Source organism: Oreochromis aureus, linkage group 14, assembly GCF_013358895.1.
Source record: "Oreochromis aureus strain Israel breed Guangdong linkage group 14, ZZ_aureus, whole genome shotgun sequence".
Taxonomy (NCBI): Eukaryota; Metazoa; Chordata; class Actinopteri; order Cichliformes; family Cichlidae; genus Oreochromis; species Oreochromis aureus.
Window position 1 is genome coordinate 23,717,451 of NC_052955.1, and position 18,712 is coordinate 23,736,162.

The following is an 18,712-nucleotide window of genomic DNA, read 5'->3' on the forward strand; positions in this document are numbered from 1 at the left end:
AATACATGCTCTCATTTTGGGGTTTTTTACTTTGACTGAATGTGCTCTCTTTTCATTCTCTTTGCTTCTGCACCTGAATTAGTAAACACAAAAAAAGCTTCTGAGGTTAATTACAGACCATTCCTCAGGAAAATATCTGTGGTATGTGGCAAGTGGTATGTCATCCAGATATGGGCCAGGCCTTGCCAGATGGCACTGTTTACGTGATGGCATGCCATATCTGGCTCGATTGTGGTTTGGTTTATTTGGCCCAGGCTCATAGAAAACGGGTCTGGCCGAGAAGCTGGCACTTCTGACTGACTGGTGTCATGGCAGAGTGTATGTCAACCAGATGTGGGCCAGGTCAGGCAATGATGGCACAATGTTCCAACTTTAAAATGTATAAATAATGGTAAAAGTAATCACCTTCTGTCTAAGAATACAGTTGTTTACAATCGACACAAATACAGTATTGCACAGAAAGCATTTTAAAAAGTTGAAACAGAAACATGTTGGTTTATTTCTATTTTTCAGAAATCCACAGACCTATAGACTAAACTACACCTTTCATTGTATATGTACAATCAAATTGTGGGTGCTCCACATCAACTGTGCAGGATTAAATAGTACATGTGTATGTGTGTGATGTACTGTCATTCAGTTTTTACTTACTCATGCAAGGCTGTGGAGTATAAGCGTAGCACGCTGGCACTATTGTTATGTAAACAAAAAGGAAAAAACTCAAACAAATGAAAAATGTCCAGACATTTAATTTCTTACTAACACAAAGAGTACAGTGTTTAAAATCTATGCATCCTGTTCTCCAATTTTAACATTCATAGACTGATATACAACACAAATAGTTCAAACTATTGTTTGTAATATAGAGAGGGGGTTGTTTTGTTTTTTTGTTGGTGTTGTTTGTTTGTCTGCTTTTCCGACAGCCAAACCCGTCTGTTCTCTGATTCGATAGTTTAATTTGTGAATGACATGACATTGACCAATCAGCTGAAAAGAAAAAAATAGGGTCAAAATCTGTACTTGTAAGTTGAAACCTGAGTGCAGTTTCACACGTATTTTTTAGCTATGTCCACACACAAATCTTTTTTACACATACAAATCCTGATTTACAAGTACAAAATATTTATGACCACAGTTTGAGCCCATAGATCCAAGATGTACCAATTTTGCAATGTGGGCTGTAGTTATTGCAGGTACTGCACTGCAGTGCTTTGTATCATATCTATCTAATAGACTCTAATTTGTTCATATAAATGGAGAGTCCTCTTCACACACTAAGGTTAATTATTCCACAGGGTTCAGTGCTAGGACCAATTCTGTTTACTTTATACATGCGTAACTTAGGCAGTACTATCAGAAGGCATAGTGTACATTTTCACTGCTATGCAGACGACACCCAACTCATCTCGATCCATGAAGCCAGATAACAAACACCAATTAGTTTAAACTGCAGGAATGTCTTAAAGACAAAGACCTGGATGGCCTCTAATTTTCTGAGGTTATTTTACTCGGCCCTGAAAATCTTAGAAATGTGGTATCTAAGCAGCTTCTTACTCTGGATGGCATTAGCTTGGCCCCCAGTAACACTGTGAGGAACGTTGGAGTCATTTTTGACCAGGATACATCCTTCAATGCACATGTAGGACTGCTTTCTTCCATTTACGCAATATCTCTAAAATTATAAATATCCAGAATTCAATTCAAAATCCTGCTCCTCACATACAAGGTCTAAACAATCAGACCCCATCTTATCTTAATAAACTTATAATACCATAGCACTGCAGGCCTACTTGTTGTTCCTAGAGTATTTAAAAGTAGAATGGGAGGGAGAGCCTTCGGTTTTCAGGCCCCTCTTCTGTGGAACCAGCTTCCAATTTGGATTTGGGAAACAGACACTATCTCTACTTTTAAGATTAGTTTTTAAACTCCTCTTTTTGCTAAAGCATATAGTTAGGACTGGACCAGGTGACCCTGAATCCTCCTTTAGTTATGCTGCAACAGGTGTATGCTACCGTGGTGCATTGAACATTTCCTTTTCAGTCACCTTTCTCACTCAACATGTGTTAATAGACCTCTCTGCATTGAATCATACTTGTTATTAATGTCTGTCTCTCTTCCACAGCATGTCTTTTATCCTGTCTTCCTTCTCTCACCCCAACTGGTCGCTGCAGACGGCCGCCCCTCCCTGAGCCTGGTTCTGCCGGAGTTTTTTCCTGTTAAAAGTAGAGATGGACCGATCCGATATTGCGTATCGGTATCGGTCCGATACTGACGTAAATTACTGGATCGGATATCGGTGAGAAATTAAAAATGTAATCCGATACATTAAGTATAAAAAAACCCAAAAACACCTCACAAAACTTGCGACACGGCGTAACTCGGCTCATAACCGTAGCACGTCGGAGCAGTGTGCTCACGTGATAGAGCGGCTGTGTGTATTTGTAGCCTCGCTACCAATCCAGCATTTCATCTCCGAGGAAGTTATCCCAGAGAGAAGTAAAGCAAGTGTGTAAGTTCATCTCTGAATGTTTGTAAAGCGTTCCCATGTTAAGCTTAACAACCGATATATGGAGCGACTGCCTCTCCCTCTCCTGCTGCTACTTCTATCGTGAAACTGATCAATGATCAGCTGATCGGCTTTTCTGTCGCGAGTCCGTCTCTCTTCTTTGTTTTTGGCCCACTTTGCACCAGAAAGAGGAACCCAGCGGCTGAACAACAGCAGCACGTTTAAGCTTGATAAGCTGTTGTTAGAATTTATTTAATATTACTTTCTACACCAGGATCCTTTTCTACGTAGCTGACGGCTGGTAACTGTGCAGGGGCGGATCTAGCAAAGTTTAGCCAGGGGGCGATAGGGCATGAACAGGGAAAAGGGGCACAAAGACATACTTTTCTTTCTTATTCTCATTTAAAATGTCTAGCTTTTAATAAATAATTAACTGAATCTTACACCCAAAGTTTTAATCTGATGTAAAATGTATAGAAGTCCATTACTGTATATAGTAACTGTTAAGTCTAATATACCCTAGTAAGCTATAGTACTTTTTCCTTTGGGAAGGTACCATCTGTGCAGTCTGCAATTCTGTTGAAGAAAGATGTTGAATCTATTTAATTATTCTTGAAAAATAATTTAATTCTGTGCATTTTTTTTTCACCCTGCTTCAAATTAAAGTTGATTACATCGATTAAGCATCATGAGGTGGAGGGTGGGGGGTGGTTCCCTATTTTCTTTTGCTGGGAGTTTGCAACCCTATTAATTAGGTTGCTTAATATGTCTGCTAAGAACTCTTTAAAATACCAGAATAGGGAGGATGGAGTAGGTTTAAGTTTATTAGATTGATCAGTGTTGCTGAACTATAAAATATTTTGGGTGCAGTGTATTTTTTACATACAGGTATAACAGAATAGCTTTAGTGTTGTTGTTTATTTAAACTTGAGTATGAACTTATACAAAAAGCAGCAAGATATTAAAAAAACAGTTTTATTGATTAAAAAACACACTATATCGGATTCATATCGGTATCGGCAGATATCCAAATTTATGATATCGGTATCGGTATCGGACATAAAAAAGTGGTATCGTGCCATCTCTAGTTAAAAGGAAGCTTTCCTTCCCACTGTCACCAGAGTGCTTGCTTATAGGGGGTCATATGATTTTGGGGTTTTTCTCTGTATGTATTTTTTGTAGGGTCTACCTTACAATATAAAGTAACTTGAGGCGACTGTTGTGATTTGATGCTCTATAATTAAAACTGAATTGAATCTTCAAGGAAACAGTTCATGTTAACATGCCAGATTAACCAAGTTTCTGAGAGTATTACAGCAAGTTTAAATATTACTACAATATTTAAACTGTATTTAAATCTGTATGTTGGTAAATACCACCTCCATTTAATCATTTAAGTTTGGACACACTGACTCACTACAGGGTCTTTTTCATTGTTTTTACTCTTTTGTGCAGTGTAGAAGAAAACCGAAAGGATAAAAACCATGAAATAACACAGTACCACCTCCTCCTGTTCAGTGCTCTATGAAAAGAGCAACACGTACACGTACGACCTTCTCTGAATCTCACAAAGACTTTAACAGGATCACATATTTAATATTTTAAATTTCTAATTATTTACTAGATCCCCTAAAAAATTGGTTTCACATCAAAGGAATTGCAGCTAGATTTTGATGCTGATATGAAAATGTTGGAAAAATTTAACATTTCATTTGCTGTTTAGATCAGTAAGTTTATGGTTTCTGGGGTCATTATTGTGACTTGCAACTTGACATAAATAGTATTATAAATAGAAACTCAAACAACTTCACTTTGTGACTAAGAATACAGCTGATTACAGCAACTATAAAAAAAAAAAAACTTGATTGTACCTGTGCAGTCAATGTCAAATACTGATGTGTACAAATGTGTTGGTTTCTCTTTTTTTATTTGCAGAAATGCGCAGAATGTATAGAAATGTATAGATGTGTGATGTCACTCAGCTTTTACTTAATAAATCATGTTTGAGCACCGTACACAACAGGCCTTGACACAGACACTATGTTTACCAAAAGAAAAAAGAAAAAAAAACAGGTCGAATGTTGACAACAGGCTGAACATGTTAGAAGAAAATAAAAATGAGCAACACCACACCCTCCAGCTTTAAAATGTATAAATAAAGGCAAAAGTGTTTACCTTCTATCTAAGGATACATTTGTTCACCATCAACACAAATACAGTATTGCACATTTACCATTTCAACAGAAACGTGTTGGTTTGTTTTTACTTCTCTTTTTTCCAGAAATCCACAGACCTATGGAATAGACTAGCCCTTTCACTGTACATGTACAATAAAATTGTGGGTGTTCCAGACCAACTGTGCATGAATAAATAGTAGATTTGTTTATGTGTGATGTATTGTCATTCAGTTTTTACTTACCCGGTGGCGGTGGCAGTGGTGGTGGCGGTGGAACACGCATTTGCAACTGCTGCCCTATTGTTATGTAAACAAAAAGAAAAAACTCAAAAAAAAAAATGTCCAGACATTTAATCTCTTACTAACACAAAGAGTACAAACAGTGTTTAAAATCTATCTATCCAGTGTTTATCTGTTCAGTCTGGATGCTCTGTTTTCATGGCGTAACGTTCCTGACATGTCTGAAAGTAAGTTTTCCTCATCTGCATCCTGTTCTCCAATTGGTCCCTGCAGTATTTATACCTCTTGCCCAACATCCTGGTTTAACATATTTGTTCTCTAGTGTTTAGTGTTTATTCTGTATCAAGCACTGTCTGCCACAAAATCACTCAGCCTCACTTCAAGTTAACTAACAAAAATAAATCAATAAAATAAATAAACTAGCTGAATAACTGAATTCTGATATTATTTATAATACTACCTGCGAGGCATTGGAGTAATGATAAAAGATGTTCACTAATATTACAAATAAAACAAAATGTTTTAGCAACTCAACCCAAAGTTTGTCGCTTGCTGACTCAGGCCTATTATAATTACTACCAAAGCAAATCCTACAGCAACTGTCCATACAGTATTTATTATTTAACAATTTGAATATGTTTAAACAGAAATGTGTTGGTTTGTTTTTACTTCTCTTTTTTCCAGAAATCCACAGACCTATGGAATAGACTAGCCCTTTCACTGTACATGTACAATAAAATTGTGGGTGTTCCAGACCAACTGTGCATGAATAAATAGAAGATTTGTTTATGTGTGATGTACTGTCATTCAGTTTTTACTTACCCGGTGGCGGTGGCGCACACATTTGCAACTGCTGCCCTATTGTTATGTAAACAAAAAGAAAAAACTTAACAAAAAAAAATGTCCAGACATTTAATCTCTTACTAACACAAAGAGTACAAACAGTGTTTAAAATCTATCTGTCCAGTGTTTATCTGTTCAGTCTGGTTGCTCTGTTTTCATGGCGTAACGTTCCTGACATGTCTGAAAGTAAGTTTTCCTCATCTGCATCCTGTTCTTCAATTGGTCCCTGCAGTATTTATACCTCTTGCCCAACATCCTGGTTTAACATATTTGTTCTCTGGTGTTTAGTGTTTATTCTGTATCAAGCACTGTCTGCCACAAAATCACTCAGCCTCACTTCAAGTTAACTAACAAAAATAAATCAATAAAATAAATAAACTAGCTGAATAACTGAATTCTGATATTATTTATAATACTACCTGCGAGGCATTGGAGTAATGATAAAAGATGTTCACTAATATTCCGAATAAAACAAAAATGTTTTAGCAACTCAATCCAACTTTTGTTGCTTGCTGACTCAGGCCCATTATAATTACTACCAAAGCAAATACTACAGCAACTGTGCATACAGTATTTATTATTTAACAATTTGAATATCTTTAAACAGACACGCGTTGGTTTGTTTCTATTTTTTTTTTCAGAAATCCACAAGCCTATAGAATAAACTACACCTTTCATTGTATATGTATTTTGGGTGCTCCACATCTGCTGCGCGGGATTAAATAGTACATGTGTATATGTGTGATGTACTGTCATTCAGTTTTTACTTACCCGGTGGTGGTGGCGGTGGACCACGCATTGACCGGCCCACTATTACATAAACAAAAACATGTCCAGACATTTAATTTCTTACTTTTTGTCATTCATAGGCTGATATACAACACAAAGAGTACAAACTATTGTTTGTAATATAGAGGGGGTTGTTTTGTTTTTTTGTTGGTGTTGTTTGTTTGCCTGCTTTTCTCTTTGTCTAATATTAAAATACAGATATATATTCCAAATAAACATTCTAAAAATAATAATAATAGTAATAATAATAATAATAATGATAATAATAATAATAATAATAATAATAATAATAATAATAATAATAATAATAATAATAAATTATTATTTAATTTATTAAATACAACTGGGAGCTGCCACTTACATTTTGCTACAATTCTGAGGAATTGAAATTGTTTGTCATACATGTTGATCTCCATTGTCTAGCAAGATTGTGTATAGACAAAATCTATGCATATAAATGTCAGGTTTCTGTTTCCAGGAATGTTGTACTGATCCTAATGTAAATTCTCTGTGTAAGACAATTAATAAAAACTACAAATATTAGGAAAAGAAAATCATAGATGTGCAGAAGTATACTGATATTCAGCTTTTACTTACATTTTCGTGAACTACCTGCCCAGTTCCGAGCAACTAGAATGCAAAAAACAGAAGAAAGAAAAAAAGAACTTGATATCATTTTAGTGATGTAGACATATTAACATAAACACTACAAGCTATCATATCATGTCCTAACTAATCATGTCCTAACTCCTCTGTCATTTCAGAACTTGCTTGAGCACACATTGGAATGGATTTACAAACTATTATGTAAACAAAACTAAAAAGTCCAGACATTTTATTTCTTGGAAAGAACATTATTAGGGTGATATACAAAAAAACCCAACAAACAACTACTGTTTGTAGTATTTGTTGTTCTCTGCTATTTATAGTTTTTCTCTCCGAGTGGTAAGGCGACAAGTATGGGCTCAAATTGTGGTCATAAATATTTTGTACTTGTAAATCAGGATTTGTATGTGTAAAAAGAATTTGTGTGTGTGTAAAAAAAGATTTGTGTGTGGACTTAGCCAAAGAAAAATACGTGTGTGCAAGTTGCAAGTACGAATTTTGACCCTATTTTTCTTCCTTTCATCTGATTGGTCAATGTCATGTCAATCACAAATTTAACTATCCAATCAGAGAACAGATGGGTTTGGCTGTTGGAGGGGCACTTTTTTGAACTGCAGGTCCTTGAAGGGTAATACAGTTTGAAGCTGGAGGATCTCTATATAAATATCCGATAGCAGCTAGGTCCCCTAACTTTCAGCAGCTGTTGAAAGGATAAAGTTGTGGTATGTCAGTGGTTAGAAAAACCATTATTACTATTATTAGTTTAACACCAAGTCAGGGCTGTCCCGGGACCATTGCCGTGAGTCACAGTGCACAGCATGAAGGTCTTTTCACATCGATACAGGATGTGCTGTTAATGCTAACTAAAAGCAAAGGATCCAGAATTTGTTGCGCTGGCTGCTGAGCTCTGTGGGTTTTTGCAGCAGCTCTACCTGTACTAGATGCACCTGCTCCTTGTCATCCAGGGGCGGATCTAGAAGGGTGGCATGGGGTGGCAAGTGCCACCCTAAAATAACCCCTTGCCACCCCAAGTGCCACCCCAGTTTTGCATAAGACAGTGTTGTTTATTAAGATAAGATAGCATTAACAGTTTGAGCGTAGTTACAGTCAACAGTGAATATAAATGCTAAAACTGAATATATTGCATAGTGTTCCCCCCGTCCACCATTAACAAATGGTTCAGCCCATAGCAGGACCGGCCTTTTTCTTGTTTTCAGTAGCAAGCGATGTTTATGATTGTCCCAGAGCACATTTTGAACAACACCATGGGAATTTTGGATTTTACACAGGTGGTTGGATGTTACACTCTGGAAATGGAAGGAAGGTGAGTGTTATTAACCCTCTGTGGTCCACGGACACGCTGCACCTCCAAATCACATGACTATTTTAAGCTGACATAGCAAAAAGCTGCAGCCACGCTGAGTCTCTATTTCAGCCCACATTGAAAGTTCGGTCTTCAAAGTTTTAAAATTTTAATTACAGGCCAGTAAATCCAGAGTTATGATAATATATATAAGCCACGCTTTTTACTAAATACTGTCGTCACGTTTTTGTGTGTGTGTGTTTTAAGCGTTTTCTAAGGACAGCGCGAAAACTGTAAAGAAAGGGGGGGAAAAGCCACCTCTTTCCTATTGGTGGAAAAATGCACCATGTCGACCAATTAAAAAAAAGTCAACATGTGGGATTTGGTTGTTTAGGAAGAGGGAAGTTCTGGGAGTGACGGTAACGGCAGCGAGACAGAGCAAGCGAGTGAGAGAGAGAGCATTTTTAGATGTGGTAGATTTGTGACGTTTAGTGTGGAGTGTATACTTAGTGTATTGTGCTGTCTTGTGTAGCTGTTCTGTTGTGTAGTCGTTTTGTTTTGTGTGTCAGTGAGGGCACTAATGAATGTCACTAAGGCACATTTGCAACTTAAACACTGTCACTAAGTAGAAAACCAGCGGAGTGATACACCTCCTGCTGTCAGGCCTGCAGGTTTATCCCTGTGCTGTTCTCCTCTGTCTTTTGGTGGACAAACTTTTTTTTTTCTTTTTTTTTTACTGGCACACATCATTTGTGGGGCATCTTATTGCGAAACCTGATTGTTCTCTCATTTTAGTTTTAGTAATATTTTTAAATGGTTGTACAAAATGAAAAAAACGGCAGGTGTGTTGGCTGCATTTTTAGATAAATAGTTGTATATGTTTACAAAATGTACATTTTATATTTGCATTTCAAGTTATAAAAATTTAGTCAACATGCCTGTGGTTTTTTTTAACAGTAAAAATATACTACTAGAATTTTAGGTTCTTTGTGTGATTTCAGATTAGTAATAGTACTGTTAATAGTAATAGCAGTACTAATGCAGTATGTCAGTGAAAAAAACAACAAAATTCAGTTGAGCTGAAAAGAATGATACCAAACAAGACAAGGGGAAAAAATAAAATGAAACAATCTGAGGGTGAAATACAAACGTAAACTCAAAAGGAGTCAAAAATGGCCGGTTGTATTTCAGACAGTGCAGATTTCTGACATTTTGTGTAATTTAAGCTGTAACAGTGTGATTGTTTTCTAACAAAAAAACAATGTGAAACTTAAGTTAGACTTGTGTTTGTAAATGAACCGCCCCATGTTGTGTAGCTTTCTGGATTTTATACTTATTGGGCTACATGTTTATTTATTATACAGGCTATACAGTACATAACATCAAAACTCACGTTTTATGTAACTAAAGTGTGTAATTATGATTTGATTATTTATTTGATTTTGCCACCCCATTTGATTTCTTTGCCACCCTCATGCCACCCTAAGAAAATTTCTCTAGATCCGCCCCTGCTTGTCATTTCTATCTTGGACTTTATGTCCTCTACAAGATTTTCTGGTTTTTTTGCTGGTTCTTCAAATGTTCAATAAAAACATGTATCGCTAATTCATAACGAAGAAACCTTTCTAACTATCCCCAATAGTGAAGACTGTCATTTCCAAAACATTGCCCCCCGTGGTCTGCAGCGCTGTTGAAAAGGCTGTGAAAGTCCCTGTATTAAGCACGTAAACCTGTGACACAAATATCACCAAACTCAGACCACCACAGACTGTTTTCCTTTGTAGTGATGAAGGAAAATGCTGAGCTGGCATGTAAAAGGGCAATTATTCCCTTCAAGGACCTGAAGCTCCATAAAGCGCCCCTCCAACAGCCAAACCTCTTAATTGATTGGATAGTTAAATTTGTGATTGACATTACATTGGCCAATCAGATGAAAGGAAGAAAAGTAGGGTCAAAATTCTTACTTGCAAATTGCAGAGTTTCACCCGTATTTTTTGGCTAAGTCCACACACACACACACACACACACACACACACACACACAAATTCTTTTTACACATACAAATCCTGATTTACAAGTACAAAATATTTATGACCATAATTTGAGCCCATAGACAAGCCTTTGGAACTTCAGGTCCGTGCTAACCAAGCCCACCTTGGATATGACCAAGAGACAGAAAACTGAAGCCATTTTTGTCTTGAACGTCACCCGGATTAACAAGATCTGCATCAGGTGTTGAGGAACTAGGACACACTAATGAGAAGTGGGCTAATGGAACGAGAAGGCACAAGTGGGCAAGACATGAGTACATGGCTGTTGGATTGCTACTATGCGAGAAACCCCAGCGGGGTAGAGTGCAAGAAGAACTGACCTGAATGATAGGATCATGGCAAAGCTTGAAACCTGGACCCTCTGTAGCCAGTTACCAAGATTACATGAAATACCCTCTGAAGATCTACAAGATGATCTGAATGCAGCACTATGGGCAATTCGTACTGCAAGCATCACTGTGGCTGATCAGCTGATCTAGACCACAGCACAAGTGATCAGTGAGACGCTTGCCTACAAGAAGAACAGCTGCAAGGAGCAGTACCCTTCATGGAGAAGGAGACTACTGGTCAAGATCAAGGTAGCATGGAGGGAAGTTAGCCAACTATCAGAGTTGCAGAAAAGTGCAATGAAGACGTGCCCAAGAAGTATAGCAAGCTGTCCATACCTGAGGCTTTAGAAACTGCCAAGCAACGACTAACAGCCTTGGGCAGCTGCTTGAAGAGGTACGCCAGAGAGATAGAAGGCAGGAGAATAAACCAGCCAAGGTAAACTCTCAGTGGCAGGGGAAGAATATGAGAACAGCACCACTGAGGCTGGAGACAGAGCAATAATTGAAGAGCATTTGGGAGGAGGACACAACTCATAACGGCAATGCTCAGCTATTCCTAGGACTGCGCTCTTCTGGACAGAGATCTCAGATGTTGTTCCTGGATCTGCTGGAGCCGCTAGCCTAGCCTGGGAGTCACTGCACCTAGTGCTCTGATTACCACTGGGACCGCTGTTAACTCCACCCTCTACATCTTCTTCAGCCTTCATAAGTTCTGCTATCAATTTGGATGCTGGGTAACAAAGATTCCATAAGTCCCTCATCCCATTCATGTAACCCACAGGTGTCCGACTCCAGGCCTTGAGGGCCGGTGTCCTGCAGGTTTTAGATGTGTCCTTGATCCAACACAGCTGATTTAAATGGCTAAATTACCTCCTCAACTTGTCTTGAAGTTCTCCAGAAGCCTGGTAATGAACTAATCATTTGATTCAGGTGTTTTGACCCAGGGTGAGATCTAAAACCTGCAGGACACCGGCCCTCAAGGCCTGGATTTCAACACCTCTGATGTAACCCCTTCCGCTGGGGTTACTTGTGTAGTAGCATTCCAACAGCCACCTATCTCTTACCCACCAATGCCATCTTGTTCTGATAGCCCACTTCTCATAAACAAAAACATGTCCAGACATTTAATTTCTTACTTTTTGTCATTCATAGGCTGATATACAACACAAAGAGTACAAACTATTGTTTGTAATATAGAGGGGGTTGTTTTGTTTTTTTGTTGGTGTTGTTTGTTTGTTTGCCTGCTTTTCTCTTTGTCTAATATTAAAATACAGATATATATTCCAAATAAACATTCTAAAAATAATAATAATAATAATGATAATAATAATAATAATATCCTCCGGATAAGCTGGAGGAGGTGGCTGGGGAGAGGGAGGTCTGGGCTTCTCTGCTTAGGCTGCTGCCCCCGTGACCCGGCCCAGGATAAAGCGGATGAAGATGGATGGATAATAATAATAATAATAATGATAATAATAATAATAATAATAATAATAATAACAATAATAATAATAATAATAATAATAAATTATTATTTAATTTATTAAATACAACTGGGAGCTGCCACTTACATTTTGCTACAATTCTGAGGAATTGAAATTGTTTGTCATACATGTTGATCTCCATTGTCTAGCAAAATTGTGTATAGACAAAATCTATGCATATAAATGTCAGGTTTCTGTTTCCAGGAATGTTGTACTGATCCTAATGTAAATTTTCTGTGTAAGACAATTAATAGAAACTACAAATATTAGGAAAAGAAAATCATAGATGTGCAGAAGTATACTGATATTCAGCTTTTACTTACATTCTAGTGAACAACCATTCCTCACCTGATCTACTAGAATGCAAAAAACAGAAGAAAGAAAAAAAGAACTTGATATCATTTTAGTGATGTAGACATATTAACATAAACACTACAAGCTATCATATCATGTCCTAACTCCTCTGCCATTTCAGAACTTACTACTCTCACCTCCCTGATGTGTCTGCCAATAAAGTTGCCTAACCTAACCATCTTTCTCTACTCACTCCTTCATTATCCTTTTCATGCCAGACTGCCTGCTATTAGTACTCGCGGCTGCTCGAGCACACATTGGAATGGATTTACACACTAAAAGAAGTCAAGACTTTTAATTTCTTACTTTTTAACATTAATAGGCTGATATACAACACAAACAGTGCAAAATATTGTTTGTAATGGGGGTGGGGGGTTGTTTTGTTTTGTTTTTTTGTTGGTGTTGGTGGTTGGTTGCCTGCTTTTCTCTTTGCCTGTAATTAAAATATCAACCAGCCATATATTCCAAATAAACACTCTAAAAATAAAATTAATAATACATTATTATTTAATTTATTAAATACAACTGGGAGCTGCCACTTACATTTTGCTACAATTCTGAGGAATTGGAATTGTTTGTCATACATGTTGATCTCCATTGTCTAGCAAAATTGTGTATAGACAAAATCTATGCATATAAATGTCAGGTTTCTGTTTCCAGGAATGTTGTACTGCCCCTAATGTAAATTCTTTGTGGAAGACAATCAATAAAAACTACAAATATTAAAAAAAAAAAAAAAAAGAAAAGAAAAAGAAAATCATAGATGTGCAGAAGTGTGTTATACTAATATTCAGCTTTTACTTACATAGTGAACTACCTGCCCAGTTCCGAGCAACTAGAATGCAAAAAAGAAGAAAGAAAAAAAGAACTTGATATCATTTTAGTGATGTAGACATATAACATAAACACTCAAGCTATCATATCATGTCCTAACTAATCATGTCCTAACTCCTCTGTCATTTCAGAACTTGCACGAGCACACATTGGAATGGATTTACACACTATTACGTAAACAAAACTAAAAAGTCCAGACATTTTATTTCTTGGAAAGAACATTATTAGGGTGATATACAAAAAAACCCAACAAACAACTACTGTTTGTAGTATTTGTTGTTCTCTGCTATTCATAGTTTTTCTCTCCGAGTGGTAAGGCGACAAGTATGGGCTCAAATTGTGGTCATAAATATTTTGTACTTGTAAATCAGGATTTGTATGTGTAAAAAGAATTTGTGTGTGTGTAAAAAAAGATTTGTGTGTGGACTTAGCCAAAGAAAAATACGTGTGTGCAAGTTGCAAGTACGAATTTTGACCCTATTTTTCTTCCTTTCATCTGATTGGTCAATGTCATGTCAATCACAAATTTAACTATCCAATCAGAGAACAGATGGGTTTGGCTGTTGGAGGGGCACTTTTTTGAACTGCAGGTCCTTGAACTCCAGGCCTTGAGGGCCGGTGTCCTGCAGGTTTTAGATGTGTCCTTGATCCAACACAGCTGATTTAAATGGCTAAATTACCTCCTCAACATGTCTTGAAGTTCTCCAGAAGCCTGGTAATGAACTAAACATTTGATTCAGGTGTTTTGACCCAGGGTGAGATCTAAAACCTGCAGGACACCGGCCCTCAAGGCCTGGATTTTGACACCTCTGATGTAACCCCTTCCGCTGGGGTTACTTGTGTAGCAGCATTCCAACAGCCACCTATTTTCCGTCTTTTACCCACCAATGCCATCTTGTTCTGGTAGCCCACTTCTCATCAGCTTCGTCAACACCCGACATGGACCTTGTTAAGCCAGGCAACGTCTGAGCTGGTATGGTTTCATATTAACCTCGCTTGGTTAGGACAGGCCATCCAGCCTAGTGAACTGACCCTAAAAGTCTGTTCATTAACTTATAATTGTACTCCTTTCATTCACATTCAGCTATCTTTATCTTCAAACTGACCGACAGAGTTTTAGTTTTTTCTTTTGAAATAAACTCACAGGGCGTTGGAATATTTCTGCGCACAAGAGGTCCTTGAATCACTTCGCTGTTGTCTTTGTTGACAGCAATGAAGGCAGTGAAAGAACTGCTCACTCCTGATTGGACACTGAGCTTCACCACCTTCTCCTTCACTCCTCCATCTTGCTGTCCTCTGCTCTCTCTCTCATCCATCTCCAGGGAGCGAATCAGAGTCCGAGCACCCAACCTGTGGACTGTTAGTCTGCAGACAAGAAGGAAAACAACTGCAGTTCTAATGGTTATCATTTTACTACATTTTATCATGTTTTGCATTTTTCTTTCATTAGTTTATCAGTAACTTGTATTTATTTCAAATACCACTGTATAGACTCTGGCATCCCCAACAGAAAGGAAAATGCATAAAAGCATACTTCTTAATGCTCTTGCACAAAACTATAATAATTCCGCAAGTTAAAATTTGTGATCAGACACTTTCCTAAAATGAGAAAGTTCTTTGTTTAAAATAAATACTTGCAACCTAGAACAAAGAGTGTCAAAGTGTTCTGCCCATTCAGAATAAGTTTCATAAGAAAAATACAAATTGTTTTTTTATCGTTTTGCATCCCCAAAATAGACTTACTTCTTTGAATGTTCCTTCTTTATCTCAGTCTCAACTAGCAGCTGATTTTAGCTAGATTCTCTCTTTTTGGGAGAATCAACTTATCTCTTTCAAAACAAAATATCACTCTGTGTTTGATTTAGAAAGTGGGTTATGTTAAAATTATATGTTTAAATATGTGACTGAATGTTCAAATGTGGTGGAATTTGCTCATTTCACAATAACTGACATTGTTTTATTGATAATTACGCAGTGTATTGTCTCATTGCACTCTGAAATGAAAGCGTAGTATAAATAATCAAGTGGAGTTTAAAAAGTAATCATGGAATCAATTTATTGACCAAAATGTAATCTATATCTTTTTTTTTTATATATTTATGTGTTACCATAGCGACAGGAGAGCATTAAGGGGGAGAGAGGAGGATGTTACTCTCAATGTTCTTGGCACATTTCAGGTGGATGCTGCTAATAAAGTTACACAATTAGACAGTGGATTCATGTTTATTACTATATTTACAAAATATTACAGTTTTTGTCTTGGTCGTATCATTTTTATTTTGGTGTGTTTATGGTGTAGGGTTGTTTTTCAGGAGTTCAGGAGTTGACCCTTGGACATTTTAGATCTTTTTGTGCTTTGTTCCCACAAAGTTGGGAACAGTTTGAGGATGGTCCTTTCCTTTTCCTAATTTTGTGCACTAGTGCACAAAGTAAGGCCCATGAAAACATGGATGAGAAAGTTTGGTGTGAAAGAACTTAGATGGCCTGAGTACAGTCGTGGCCAAAGAAACCAAATTTGAGAAACCAAAATATTAATTTTCACAACTTTTGCTGCTAAACTGCTTTTAGGTCTTTGTTTCAGTTGTTTCTGGGATGTACTAAATATAATTACAAGCACTTCATATGTTTCAAAGGCTTTTATTGACAATTACATGACATCTATGCAAAGACTCAGTATTTGCAGTGTAATCCGACTGGGCATGCTCTCAATCAACTTCTGGGCCAAATACTGACAGACAGCAACTCATTCTTTCATAATCGCTTCTTGGAGTTTGTCAGAATTAGTGGGTTTTTGTTTGTCCACCCGCCTCTTGAGGATTGACCACAAGTTCTCAATGGGATTAAGATCTGGGGAGTTTCCAGGCAGACCCAAAATTTCAATGTTTTGGTCCCCGAGCCACTTAGTTATCACTTTTGCCTTATGGCAAGGTGCTCCATCGTGCTGGAAAATCCATTGTTCTTCACCAAACTGTTGTTGGATTGTTTTGGTACCATTCTTTATTTACGGCTGTGTTTTTGGGCAAAATTGTGAGTGAGCCCCTTGGATGAGAAGCAATCCCACACATGAATGGTCTCAGGATGCTTTACTGTTGGCATGGTAAATGGTAAATGGCCTGTATTTGTATAGCGCTTTACTAGTCCCTAAGGACCCCAAAGCGCTTTACACGTTCAGTCATCCATCCATTCACTCACACACACACACACACACACACACGATGGCAAGCTACATTGTAGCCACAGGTGCCCTGGGGCGCACTGACAGAGACAATGATACAGGACTGATGGTAGCGCTCACCTTTTCTTCTCCGGACAAGCCTTTTTCCAGATGCCCCAAACAATCGGAAAGAGGCTTCATCGGAGAATATGACTTTGCCCCAGTCCTCAGCAGTCCATCACCCTCCTTTTAACATGTCAGGTCTGCCATTCTAACCCAATCAGCCTGACATAATGATCTCCAGCCTTGTGCTCGGCAACATTCTCACCTGAGTTAACAAGACGATTACTGAAATGATCACAGCAGGTCCTTTAATGAAATGCAGTGGAAAGGTTTTTTTGGGATGAAGTTAATTTTCATGGCAAAGAAGGATGTATGTATGTATGGAGTATGTTAACACTATTGGAAGTAACAATAACTTGAACTCCAATTTCGAAAACTTTCTTTTTTTTAAATTTTTTTTATAAACCTCTGAATTGTATTATGAGTATGAGTCTCTGGGAGAGAGTCCTGTAACTCTCTGTCTGCAAAATATAGTATATAATGACCAATGTTGGGCAATTAATTATATAGTTACTACATCAAAAAAGTAACTCAGTTTGGCAAACAACAAAGTTTTTTGCAGCTATTTTTTTTAAATGCAGCCAAGGCATTTTTAAATAAACAAACTATTTACAGAACAATCAGCTGTTCTGCATCAAATCTGATGCCACACAAATCATTTGTGCCACTCCAAAAAATAATTTCTGTCCACTATGAGATAAAGGAGAACAACAGCCTGATACCTGCAGGCCTGACAACAGGAGATGTATCACTCCTGTAACACCTGTAACATTCAGCAGTCGCCTCATTGTTCTGACACACACAACAAAACTATTGACTACACTACACACTAACTACACAAGATTTGCGCCAAACGTCTCAAATCTCTCACATCGCATAGCACCGCCGTAACTCCTAAAACTTCCCCCCCCCGTTTCTTAACAACTAGATGCCACCTTGCCATATCATTTTTTGATTGGTCGACATGGTACTTTTTTGGACGAATAGGAAAGCGAGAGGGCGGTGGGGTTTGTTTTTGCTCACAGGCGGAAAGTGCTTTCGAGCCTTTTTTCTTATAAAACGCAGTTTTTACTGTTTCTTCCCACAGTAAATATAAACAACGACAGTATTCAGGAAGAAAACCAAACATTGCATATATTTTATCATAACTCTGGTTTTACGTGGCCTATCAACACAATTTAAAAACTGGTATAAAGTCCCCATTTTTCCCGTTAATTCTTCCATCTGTCCTGCTCACATCTCCAATGGTTGTACACGTTGTCATTAACGTGGCTTCACTCCACATCAGCCACGCCGATTTGCCAGCTAAAACACCGGTGTCGGCACATAAGGATGCTGTCATAGCCTGTCAACGACGTTGATTGGCTGCATATATACGAATGTAAATCGCATTATTGGCTGGACTATGGGATAAGGTGGCATCGTTCTAATCCCATACGGGAGCAGCCAGTCACTTACTGACTAACACTGCAAAACAGGATTGTTAAAGTATTAATTTTAATTTCAATTCAGGTTAGATTTTTTGTGCGCAACGCAGATTTTCTGTGCGCAGAGACCGTGGCAGCACTGCGCAATTGCGCACGTGCGCAGCCTAGAGGGAACATTGGCCGTGAGGCTCCTGACTACAGTAGCCATAACGCTCAGACAATCCATCAAGTGGTGCGGCTTCGTAGCTTAGCAAAGTCCTGCTAAAATATTTTTTGACAGACTTTTGAGCGCCGTGTACGACATAAAATTGGTTCGAGGTCAGTAAACACAGCGAGAATTCATAGATAAGGTGCGCCAGATTATAAGGCACACTGCAGATTTTTGAGAAAATTTAAGGATTTTAAGTGCGCCTTATAATGCGGAAAATGCGGTAAATAAAAATTTTACTTACTTAAAATTATTAAATGCACATCAGAGTAAATCCAACATGTA

At 37.8% G+C, this 18,712-nt stretch overlaps 1 protein-coding gene across 4 annotated transcripts in view; it reads right to left on the reverse strand.

Moving 5' to 3' along the window:
* LOC116322872 (von Willebrand factor A domain-containing protein 5A-like) overlaps positions 1 to 18,712 on the reverse strand; it is a 47,505-nt gene that overhangs the window by 17,310 nt on the left and 11,483 nt on the right. For 3 of the 4 annotated variants that reach the window (XM_039622850.1, XM_039622848.1, XM_039622849.1), the window contains exons 15-22: positions 14,660 to 14,880; positions 13,487 to 13,516; positions 12,651 to 12,683; positions 7,152 to 7,184; positions 6,537 to 6,575; positions 5,745 to 5,780; positions 4,926 to 4,979; positions 652 to 690 (exon numbers count right to left, since the gene is read on the reverse strand). In XM_039622850.1, the coding sequence (XP_039478784.1) occupies positions 652 to 690; positions 4,926 to 4,979; positions 5,745 to 5,780; positions 6,537 to 6,575; positions 7,152 to 7,184; positions 12,651 to 12,683; positions 13,487 to 13,516; positions 14,660 to 14,880 (485 nt within the window). The remainder of the gene's footprint in view (positions 1 to 651; positions 691 to 4,925; positions 4,980 to 5,744; positions 5,781 to 6,536; positions 6,576 to 7,151; positions 7,185 to 12,650; positions 12,684 to 13,486; positions 13,517 to 14,659; positions 14,881 to 18,712) is intronic. The other variant, XM_039622851.1, reaches the window with a different exon arrangement.